Consider the following 12,767-nt stretch of genomic DNA (forward strand, 5'->3'; position numbering starts at 1 on the left):
AACCAAGTTGCAGGTGACTGAAGGGCAATGGAGAAGTGTATGGTCAGCTTAAGCATGTTGTAACATTTCCAACCACGATAGACATGCGAGTGGAAAAATGGGTATCACCAGGAAAGGTATGATTTGAAAAGGAAATGAAAGAATAAAGTAAAACAAATTAAACAACACATAATGCTGAACTGGTTCCCATGAAATGTGGAGGCAGAGAGAAAGGTTTCCAGTGAATTATATGAACCCTTTGGATAGTCTTTGAGAGAACTTGGACTGAAAATCACAAAGGCAGAGAAGGCATGGGTGGGCTGTAGACTGTACTCTTGGAAGAAGGGCCCACCTGCGAACCACAGAATTTCTGAGAGAACTCAGAGGCCATTTAGTCTAACTAGTACCTCAAAAAGGACCTCCTCTTCAGTGTGCCTAAACAGAGATTCTTTAGCCTTGGCTTTTAAAGACCTTGGAGGAGATGCTCCCATGACTTTCTGTCCTGAGCCAAACCTTTTCCCCATGGCAGATCTCTGATTACCAGGAAGATTTTCCTAACATCAAGCCTAAATTTGCTTTGCAGTGTCTACCTCTTTCTCCCAACTCTACCTTCTGGGGATAAGCAGTACAAGTCTGTTTCCTCTGCCACGTGATAGTTCTTCAAACACTTGTAGACAGCTCTTATGTCCCCTGGAAGTCTTCCTTCTGCAGGCTAAACATCCTCAGTCTCTCCAACTGACCCACGTATAGCATGACCTTGAGGCTCTTCAGCATCCTGCTTGCGCCACCTTCCACATACATAACTCTCCATCTTATCATCCTTCCCAAAATATGGTGAACCAAAATGAGCAGTTTTGCTCTTGGTAGACAGCTTTCTGCATCTGGTGGCCAACAGCACAGCACAAACTGCTTTTGATATTGAGTGAATTGATTCCTTTGGTTTATAACTTTCTTTAAATGCCACCTGGATGCAAAATGCAATCAAAATGCCCTGTGAATTTCTATTAAGTCTCTGTCCTTAATACCCAGACTCGACTGTGTATGGAAACATTCAGAACTGACTGACAAGAACTTGGCTGATGTGGGGAGGAAATCTGGCCACCGTCCTTCTCTTATTTAGCTCCACCTCATTTCTGTCTGAGGACAATCATGAAGTTTCTCCTTTCAGATAACTCATTTTCTAAATATTCATATCATCTGACTTGTTTTCAAACCAGTTAACATTCATTTTGGTCATTTGTCAAATGCTTACCAAAAATAACCTTCAAAACATTTTGTTAAAGTCCTGATGTGAAAGAATGTTTTTAACCTTAGAAATTAAGTGCTTCTTCCTTCTTAAAGTAGAGGACACAGTCAAAACTGCCTCTTTCCTTCTTCTCTATGCCATGAAACTAATTTGTACTTTAAAACAGAAGAAAGTTACTGGTAAAAATGACCATTAAAAAAATTGCTCATAGTGGATAGAGCACCGGCCTTGGAGTCAGGAGGACCTGAGTTCAAATCTGACCTCAGACACTTTACACTTATTAGCTGCATGACCCTTGGCACGTCACTTAACTCCATTGCCTAGCCGAAAAAGAGAGAGAGAGAGAGAGAATAAAAGAAAATTACTGCTACCATAGCTTTATACCTAGCAATAGTATAGAAGTACTCATGATGGCCACTCAGCTTCATATTACTACTTAGAAAAAAAAAAATTAAATGTGCTCTAAGTGACAGGCACAAAATGTGGGGAAGTTGATTAGCTAGATAGTCTTAAGTCATCTCACCCTCAATAGTAGCTAGTCCTGTTTAATCATCAGAGCACACCCGTCTATAAATAATTCAAGCTATTTGGGCCATAACATCGCAAGTGAAAATCTCAAAAATGATGTATTTTGCAGCACTTTGTAGTTCAGGCCAGACTGGCCTCGTCTCAGGCAATCAATATTCTTTCCAATATAGCTCTTGAATTAGAAACCAAGGGAGTGGTGAGCCGGGCCAGTCCCCCTCCGGTGTGTATCATTAAGTCGTTCTCTGGCACACATCCTCTCTGTTTAGAGTCCCTCTCCTTCCCTCCTGCCCAGTACTTGTCTGCTTGCCCTTCCTGAGTCTTGCTTGACAGGGCCATGAGCATCCCAGGCTTAAATGCTTCCTTCCCTTCCTTCCTTACATCACCTCAGATAAGAGTCAGAGGAGCATGGAAGAAATTTGAATGGCACCTAGTCATTCCACAGATGAGGACACTGAACCCCAGAGAAAAGAGGTGACTTGCCCATGGACACAAAAGTGGCCTGGCAGGGCTAGGCTTTGAACCCTGGTCTTCTTCCTCCAAATCCAGCACACTTTCTATGGCAACACATGACTTTCTTGTCAGATCCTCCTTTCTTCCATTGCTGGGGAGGTGCCTGACTAAATAATTTAAGGAACTAATTTATAGCAAGTTTTTGGTTGATGATAATGATGATAATATACTACCCGACTCTTCCCTCCTATTTAACACACACACATTTTATAGCTAACTTTAAGTCTTAACCTAGTGAAGGAGACAGTGTGCCAGGCCTGTGGAAGAGAAGTTTCAGAAAGCCCTTTTAATGTCCCTCAGATTATATCTTGTGGACAGCTACCTTCTCCAGGCAGACATAGAACCAGCCCCTGATAGTGACTGTGTAATACGGTTTTGAAATGAATGTTGTAATGGTGACGAGCCAATGCTGTGTAGCCTTTGCTCTGTCATCCTAATGCCTTACCAGACAGTGATCTTGGATTACAACCACATTGTCTTTCTTTTCTCCTCCTCTTCACATGCTGTAGAATGGACCTGGAGAACGTCATGCCACCAAGCAGACTGGGTCCACTATCAGTTGGTATTTTCTAATCTCAATGGGACCCTCTCTGCAACAAGGCAGTTCTTTTCTTCCTCCCTAATTTATTCTTTATCTCACTTTTCGTAAGCATTATTTCTAAACCTTCTTCTCTCTCCCCAAGCTTCCTTCCCCCACCCTTTTAACTGAGGACCTGGACTTCTACTTTAGGGAGCTCAGTGATCCTGAGCTCTCTCCTCTCTCCTCTTCATCTCTAAACCCCTTGTCATCATCTCTCATTTTCTCCTCTAGTCTGTAATGAAGAGGGTACTCCTATCCTCACCAAAGCCAATCCTTCTTCATGTGCCCTTAATCCCATACCCTCTCATCTGTTTCAGACCCCACAATCATCTTTCTAATCTCCAGACTTTCCCTTGTGCCTTCCATTCTGCCTAGAAATTCGCCTTTCACCCCATTCTTAAAAACTCTCATTCAATTTGACCATCCCCTCAAGCTGTCGTGCTTTATCTCTCTTCTTTTCCCCAGCCGTACTCCCAGAAAAAGCTGCCAACTGCATTGCCTCCATTTCTTCTCCTCTCATATTTGCAGTCTGGTTTCCAACTTCATCACACAACTGAAAACAACTTTCTCCAAAATTCCCATTGATCTTTTAACTGGCAAATATAATCCCTTTTTTCTCCTTCCTCCTCCTTGATCTGACACTGCTTACCACCTACTCCTTCTCTGGGTTTTCATGGCACTACTCTCTCTCATGGTTATCCTGATGTCTGATAGCCTTTTTGCAGTCTCCTTGCTAGATATTATGTGTTTCTCGCCCCCTAACTACACATATCCCAGGACTCTTATCTTGGGCCTTCTCATCACTCTGTCTTCTGCCACTTGATGACTTCATTATCTCTACTCAGATGAAAATCTACGTAACTTACATAAGATCTGCATATGCAACCCTAATCTCTCTTGTGAATTCTAAACCCACATTATTGGATATTTCAAACTGAATATACTTTAAGCATCTTAAATTCAGCATGTCAAAAACAAAAGTTATTATCTTTCTATCCCCAAACTCACCTATATTCTGAACTTCTCTTTCTGTCAGATCCACCCAGTCACCTTAGCCTACAACCTCAATGTCATCATCCACTCCTAACTCTCTTTCACCCCGTATATCCAGTAATTTGCCAAATCTTGTCTTTTTTTTTTTTTTTATCCACAGCATTTCTTTCTTCTGTCAGTCAATCACCAACCATTTAAGTGCTTCCCTTGTGCCAGGCGCTGTGTATACTAGGTGCTGGGGATCCTGAGATAAGAATAAACAACCTTGACTTCAGGGAGTTCACGTTTGTCATTCTATTGGGGGAAAAGGCATGTGAAAGTATATATAAGAGAAATTAAGTCATGGTGTGTGGGGCGGGTGGGAGAAAGGAATGTGTGCTGTCCATCCCCTTCTCTATTCCTATTACCCTGCTTTAGGCCCTCATCACCTTTCACATGGGCCATAGCAAGAGCCTCCTCATTGTCTCCTTGCCTCACGTCTCCTCTCTCCAAACCATCCTCCACCTAGTGGACAAAGCGATTTCTTTTAAGCACACATCAAATCGTGTCATCCCCCCCTGCTCGATAACTTCATTGGCTCCCTGCTGCCCCTAGAATCAAATATAAATTCTTCTCTTTGGTATTTAAAGCCCTTCACAATTCTGCCCCAACGTGCCAGTTTAGCTTTACATATCACTTCCCTTCGTGGACTCTTCCATCTAGCCAAACTGTCCTCCTGACTGTTTCTCAAACATACTCTCCTCTCTCTCTGTCCCTCCGTACCCAACTTCCTGTCACTCCAGGAAGGTACTTTCTCCTCCCCTTCACCTCATAGGCTCATAGATTTAGAGTTAGAAGGAACCTAAGAGATCAAGTCTAACCCTCTCCTTTTTTAAATGAAGAAACTCAGGGCTACAGAGGTTAAGTGACTAGCCAAAGAATCACACACACAGTAAGTTGCCTCCAGGATCAAATAGAAAATCCTGTTCGGCTTTTAAAGCCCTTCATAGCCATAAACTTCCCAGTCTTCTTGTATCTCACTCCCCAACACATACTCTGCATCTGGTGACATTGGCCTTGCTGTTTCTCATACTTCATCTCCCCCCTCTCCTTTTATTTTTACTGGCTGTTCCCTATGCCTGGACCTTTCTCATTCCTCATCTCTGCTTCTTGGCTTCCTTAAAGTCTAAGCTAAAGTCCCCCCTTCTAGAAGACGCCTTTCCCAGGCCTCCAGTCTTAGTGCCTTCCCTTATTCTCTTTATTGCTTGTTTGTATGTAGTTGTTTCCTTCATTCGTCTGTGAGCTCCTTTAGAACAGAGACTATTTTTTGCTATATTTGTATCTCTAGCCCTTAGAAGAGTGCCTGTTGTGTACTAGGCACTTAATAAATGCTTGTTGATTTGATTCGACTGATTGACAATTCCACGTCCTTTCCATGGCCTTTTCCTTTCCACTGTACCACACTGCCTTGCAATCCTTTGTTCCTTTCAAAATAGTTCAAGTATAGCTTACTACACGAAGAGTTTCCTGGTCTCCCAAGATGCTAGGGCACCTCTCCCCCAAGAAATCCCTTGTATCTCTTTTATATACATGTTATCTCCCCCAATACATTTTTGAGGGTAAGGACTGCTTCATTTTTGCCTTTATATCTTCAATGCTTGGCCCAGAGTAGATGCTTAATAAATGCTTGTGGATTGATAGAAAGCTCTGGAAAACTTTTTACCTGCCTTTCCCATCCCCCCAGATTTTATAAACCAAATAAATTTTAGTCTTTTATTACCATTCATGGTAGTTTGAAGGAAGGAAGCAATTTTAGAAAGTTAATAAAAAGCTGAAACAAAATTTAACAGATTAAGACTTTGAAATGCATTGTATGTACAGTTGCTTAAAATCAGCATCTCAAAGAGAAAAGTCTGAGACTCCAGACTAGTTTGTGGCGTAAAGAAGATGTACAAAGGTCTGGGAGTTTAGGAGGACCTGGACCCAACAACTGGCGTGGCAGAGAAGCATAAGCAAGCAGTGCACATTCTGGAAAGTGCTGTCTCCCTCTCCTCCCTCCCCCCTCCCCCCACTGCCCAGCACACACACACACACTCTCTCTCTCTCTCTCTCTCTCTCTCTCTCTCTCTCTCTCACTATTTTAACTTCAGTGACTGCTCACAACTTCAGACACAGCAAAAAGAAAGAGAAGAAAATATGTACGTTAAAAGCCATGGCTTTGCTCCCGTCCTTCCAAAGGGGAAAATATTTTTGTGTGCTAGCCTTTGAGGAACTTTTACTAAGGTCCCTAATTAAAAAAGCAGACAGAATTTGGATACAAGAATATTTTCAAGTAAAGTTTAAAATTCTAATTTTTGAAAGATTTGAAAGGCAGTTTCTGACAAGAAATAGTCATGATCTAATGTGTTTGTGTTTGACAAGCTTTTTATTTCCCTAAGGCAAAATAAGCGTGAGAGGTCTACCCTTTGGAGTGGACTTGGCTGTAATGCCTCATGAAAGGACTTAGAGTTCCACTGTAGGTCACATTTGACCTCCTTCTACAGGATGTGGGGCAGCAAGGTTTGATCTTTTTCCACTTCCGTGTTGTGCGATAATTGGATACTCAGCTCATACGACTGTTATTTATTTGCAGATGTTACTCCTCCACAAACATCTGGATATATAGAAGTAACAGATCTTCAATCAAAAAAACTCAGATACGTCCCTATTCCTGGGTAATCAGCTTTTGCCAGAGTTATTATCTTGATATGCCAGGTCCAAAAAGGAAAACAAATACATGTTAAATTTTTTTCTCTTTCCTATACCTAAGTAAGAAGTCATTTCTCAGTGAGAATTGTTTTATATTCTCTTGGTATTCTTCATACCACACTAATGTTTTCTTTCAGTTTATAAAATTTGTCAGTTCTTATACCACTGTAATCTAATTTTCCACTCTAAACCTTCATCCTATTTTTATTTGATTCATCAGTATTTGAAGTGGTACTTCTAATATAGAAAACTCAGTATTTTTCTGCTAGGTTTATGTGTTAGACTTCAGAAGTGACTGTGATCATAACATTGGGGCAGAAAAAAGGCATTCATTTTAATATTGTTCATAGCAATATTCACTTGGGATTTAAACAGGTGGTAGATATTTTTTCTTTTCCTTTCTAAGGCAAGCAGACACGATGAGGAAGCCAGTTTCATTTCTCAGGACATTTTAGTTAGGTTCCAGGAATATTTAAGCATTGCTCAGATACAGGAACAGTCCTATTCATTTCAAATTATTAATTAATTCACTTTTGGTAACTATTGAATCTATGAAATAGGGCTCAATTTTTTGTTTTCTGGAGAATTCCTTGTGTAACAGTAAAATACTGCTAAATTATTTCTCATGTAAATATATTCTACATCCACTAAGGACCTAGAAAAAATATTCTTTTCCTACATTCTTTTCTAATTAAAATGTTTTTAAATCCTCTCATTCTTAGTCTTGCCCTATAACATCACTAGCAATATTTCCTTGTTTTTCTTTTCTTTTTTTGTGTGTATCATATGCCATATCTGCCACTATTGGAACATCTGGAAGAGCACATTATGTTTAAGTCACTTCCAGCGTCTTAGAATGTTTTAATCATTTATGTTTCTTCTTTCATTATTCTATTCATAAATAAACACTTATTAAGTAGCTGTTGTACATAGAGCATTGTGATAGAACCTAGAGGAGATAGAGAGTTTAGAAAAGCTGTATTCCCTGTTTCATGAAGCTTATAGGCTTGGGAACTAGATACAAACATAGATCATCGGGTATCTTGAAGCATATCATGTACTTAGAACTGGTAGGGACCTTTGAGATCCTCTAGCCCAACCTCCTCATTTTGCAGATAAGAAAACTGAAGACCACAGAGGCTAAATGCCCAACTTTACATGGATAATAATTTGTAGAACCAAGAGGCAAACCCAGGATTTTGACTCTAAACTCAACACTCTATCACACCATGCTCTCCCATACTGCCATTAAGCATGGTGTGACATAGTAAGGGAGTTGGTGAGTTCTAAAACAAACTGCTATGAAGGAGAAGGTCATTAAAAGGGGAGATCAGGACATGCTTCTTGGAGGAGATGTCATTCAATTGAACATTGAAAAATGTATAGGAATTCAACAGAAGAAGAGGAGAGAAGATATTCTAGATATTTTAAAAAAACTGCAAAAATATTGGCACAAAAACTGTAAAGGCTTATTTAGGAGGTATAAAGTAGCTTAGTTTGCTGGGAATATGGCATGTGTGGAAGAGAACAGTATGTAAGAAGACTGAAAAGGTAAGGGAGAACCAGATCAGGGGGTGGGAAGCAGGGGACTTAAATGAAGGGCACATCTTCATATAGTAGACAAACCTAGTCAGCCTTTGAAGGTTCTTGGGTTTAGTTTGGTTTGGTTTCCCCTTACCAAAGGTATATAATGGCCAGATTGATGCATAAGGAGGACCTGTGCATTCTTGGTACAACCTTCCATCTCTTGTCATTAAATACTGCGTGGACTAACAATACATGTTTTAGTTCAAGTGAGTCAGTTTCAGTCGTATTGTCAGAAATGCCTTAATATTGGCACCCACATGTTGAGGTTTTTCATTTTACAGCTGTCCACAAGTATGTTCCAGCGAAAGTCAGAACACAATTCCAGACATAATAAGCAAGTCATAAGAAACATGGTTTCTCCAGCATTTTTGAAGTATTAAGAAATTACCCATGTACATTTAAATTTCCCCTGTGCTGTTATTTAATAATAACTGTCATTTACAGCCCTCAGCAGAGTAGCATACACCTCAGATCATTGGCAGGTAACATTTTCCCATGAATAAACTGTAATTAATCCCAACTACATCATCATCATCATTTTATCCTTGCATCTTTTTTTCTTAATAAAGTCAATAGATTTTCCTACATAAGTGAAATCTTATTTTCTATTAAGTCCTATCTTCCTTGAGTCCTGTTGGAGCATCTTAAAATAGTTTAGAAGTGCAAAAGCATGTTATAACCTAGGTCTTTCTAGTATTTCTTCCTTTTCCTAAATTCCTGAATTATCCGCTGAATGCATCTCACATTGTTACTCTTCTCTCCGACTGAGGTGATAAGACCAGTGAATCAGAATAGCTTTGATTTCCTTATTTGGTAAGTCCCGAGAATATGCCTCAATCCTTGGGGTATGTTTCTTTTATCAAATAGTAGGTGTCAAGTGAGGGATGGTTGTTTTGTGGCCATCTCTATCTTGTCTCAATTAAATTGTTAGATTGTGTCATTCTACCCAGAAAAATCATCTCCTTTGTCCCTCAAATAGAAAGCATCAATTTCCTAAAAACAACTGAGAGGAGTAGCTGGACAGAATAAGTAGTTATTTAATCCACTGTTCTTGATTATTGTGAGGGATGTATCATAGATAAAAAGAAAGTACATTTTTGTTCCTATGCCAAAGGTCTGCAAAGTGTTAGCCATTTTGTTCTGTTGGCATTTTATGTTTCAATACACTTTGCATTCAAATTCTTGATAGGAATTCCAGTGGTTCTGTATCATCCTGGTTTCATTGCTGTGCTTGGAGTAACAAAGATAATGTTTGAAAAGGTGTAATATACCTCATCCTACAAGAGGTCTTAAAAATTTAGAGTAGAATTAATACTCCTTATTCTTCATTCTGATCATAATTATACTTCTTGGGTGGCTCTATCATTTTATTAGTGTGAGTATCCACTTTAAAAAAACCTAAATATCTCCTCCTCCTGTGATTCCCGTCTTTGTTTTTTTATAAATCTTTTATTGATAAATAGCTGTCCACCATTTGTCTTCATCCTCCTGCATGATCAGACCACCTCCTTGTCCATGATGATGTCTTTTAGGGTATTTCTAACTTAAAAATCATCATTATTATAAGTTACTTATTCTTAATGTGTGTCTTTCAATTGCCCTTTGGGTCACTTGCGATTTTAATTCTTCTGAGATCATTGTGCTTCATGATTCTCAACCTTATAAAATTACTGAGAGAATATTGGTTTTTAAAAATAGATGTATGAAACACCAAGATCCAGTATCCAAGATTCACTGGATGCACACTGTATGCACATTCTTCCAAAAACTATCCAGGCTAATCTCTTCTTGCTCAGTTCTGAGCACAGTTCAGCTATCCCAAGGCTGGGGTAGTGGAACAAGTAGAGGGGTAGAGCTGTCATTTCATTTGGGTAAGGAACTTCTGATGAAGAAACTCATCTTTACTACAGTCTGTTTCTTCATTGTAACTACTATCTTTTACTTAGAGATCTCAGATGACCTGCTGATTTCCCCTCAGATACTCTCTTCATTCTTCCTTAGTCTCTCTATCAGCTTAGCTGCCACGTTTTATCATTTCTACCTCCTCTCCATCTCATATCTGTTTCTTTGTTGCTGCTCACACCCAACCACCCCACTTATTGTTCTCTTAATTGGTCTGCCTACACAGTATCCAGTCTCTTCCCTCTGTAGTCATCCTTCACACAGCTGCCAATGTGATATTCCTAAAGCACAAGTCTAACTGTGTCATTCTCCTCCTCAAGAAGCTTCAGTGGCTACCTGTTATCTTTATGATAAAATGCAAACTCTTTGGCATTTAAAAGCCTTCACAATCAGGTTCTAACATGTCTTCTTTTTCCTTTTAAATTATGAACTTAACAAATAACAAATAAAACGAGCACTTCCATATACATTGTGGAACAGAAGATGCTTGTGTATGAAACTTCTAGTCTCTATTATGTGGTTGTAAGTGTAGCCAGTGAAAGATAAAATGACTAAGAAAACAAAGATTGGAGCCTCTGAGCATTTCGATTTCTTAAGCAATGCATGGCAATTGCCTAACAAATTGGGAGTAGGCCCCTTCCTCATCTTAGGGCTGGATCCTGAATACAGGGGAGACAGACTTTTATACATCAAAAACAATCAAATTAGGCCAATTAATTAAAAGGAAACAATGTAACATTAGATAATCTGATTTCTAATTGGATGAAAGATTGGAGATTTTCCAAGTTGGGAGTGGGAGAATGAACAGGTATAATTCCCTGAAATTAGAAAAAAGAGGTGTTTCACTCCCAAGTATCTGTGACTAGTCAAAGGAACATGGAAACAATAACTGATTGATCAGTACAGGGTCAGTTTTCAGATAATACGTATGGATTTCTTGAGATAGAGAACTGTGAGAAAACTCCTAACATCAATCTTTGGATTTGATTGGGTCAGCATAATTTAGGTCTTTAGTAAAGGGTCTCTAAACAACAGGTAGAGGTGGTCCAGCTTCCCAGTCTTGCAGGGCTGGGTTGAAACAATGCAATAAGGTTTTCTCTCAATTCCCACAATTGAATAAAGTTTTCTCATAAGACTGAAGTTGTACTACACCCATAAGTGAATAGAAATGGAACTGAGCTAGCTCCAAGATAGAGTCAATGTGGTTCACTCAGTTTCCACAATTAGCCACTTTCTGTCCTAATCCCCTCAATTCCTTCATAAATATATAATAATTTCTACATGTAACTTTCAAAGCTTTCCTACTTATCTGATTCCTTCTGGCCTTCATTCTCTTCTGTTGGGGGCACAGGAATAGGTAGAAGGAGAGAACTGTATCCCATTCCTTTCACTAACCTCCCTCCCTAGCAAATTTGAAAAAGAAAAACTCTTGTAACAAATGTGCCTGGTCAAACAAAACATATTTCCTTATGTTTGTGTGTGTGTATGTATGTTTATGTATGTATTTCATTCTGTATCAAGTCCATCACCTCTCTACCAGGAGTAGAATAATGTACTTCATCATTGGTACACTGGAATTATGATTGAATATTGCATTGGTTGGAGTTTTAAGTCTTTCAAAGTTGTTTGTCATATTATGTTTTCATTGTTGTATAAATCGTTCTAGTCTGCTCAGTTTACTTTATATTCATTCATTCAAATCTCAGATTTCTCTGAAACCATCCCTTTCATCATTTCTTATGGGTCAATAATATTCCAGCACATTCACATACCATAATTTGTTCAGTCATTTCCCAAATTTTAAGCATCTCCTTAGTTTCTCATTGTTTGCTATAGCAAAAAGATTTGCTATAAATATTTTGTACCTATAAATAACTTTTCCTCTTTAATCTGTTTGGGATATAGCCCTGGAAGTAGTAGCTCTGGGTCAGAAGTATGCACAATTCAGTGATGTGGGAGGACTTACTTCCAAATTGCTTTCCAGAGTAGCTGGACCAGTTCACAGCTTTAATAACAATGAATTAAAACAGTAAAATTACATTTTGCTGACAGATACTCAGGTAGTGAATTAATATCAATAATTACACTGAGTAGTATCTCATCTAAATACTTGAAGGAAAAATTGATCAATTTGTAGGAAGAAATATATAATAAATGTATAATAGTTGAGAATGTCAGTGTATGTCTTGTAAACCTGAATACATCTAACAAAGAAAGAAAGAAGTTAGGAACATGAATAAATTTTTAGTAAAACCCCTCTGGTAATTATTGCAAAATGGCATCTTTATATAACTTGACCATGAATTAGGGCATTAAAACCTCACCAATAAATGTAGAGAAGCAAAAAATAAACACATCCTCATTGACTACAATGCAACAAAAATAATGTCCAATAAAGGGTCTTTGAAGAAAGAATTAAAATTAATTAGAAACTAAGTAATAATGGAAAGCAATCTGGAAGAAGTTAGGTTTATGCCAGCATTTCACACTATATGCCAAGATAAGCTCCAATTAAATAGATGACCTGGATATCAAAAGTTATATCTTAAACAGATTAGAACAGTAAGGAAGAGAATACTTTTCACAACTATAGAAAGAGGGAAAGGTTCATGATCAAAGGACTTATTGTTGTTGTTCGGTCATTTCATTCATGTCCACCTCTTCAGCGCTCTATCTACTGCACCATCTAGCTGCCCTAACCAAAGGATAAAAAAG

General features: G+C 38.7%; 1 protein-coding gene across 1 annotated transcript in view; it reads left to right on the plus strand.

Moving 5' to 3' along the window:
• Positions 1-12,767, plus strand: part of VWA8 (von Willebrand factor A domain containing 8) — a 399,466-nt gene that overhangs the window by 271,763 nt on the left and 114,936 nt on the right. The window contains exon 36 of the mRNA XM_027873608.1: positions 6,448-6,529. Within this exon, the coding sequence (XP_027729409.1) occupies positions 6,448-6,529 (82 nt within the window). The remainder of the gene's footprint in view (positions 1-6,447; positions 6,530-12,767) is intronic.

Source organism: Vombatus ursinus, unplaced genomic scaffold (assembly GCF_900497805.2).
Source record: "Vombatus ursinus unplaced genomic scaffold, bare-nosed wombat genome assembly UNPS02014802.1, whole genome shotgun sequence".
Classification (NCBI taxonomy): Eukaryota; Metazoa; Chordata; class Mammalia; order Diprotodontia; family Vombatidae; genus Vombatus; species Vombatus ursinus.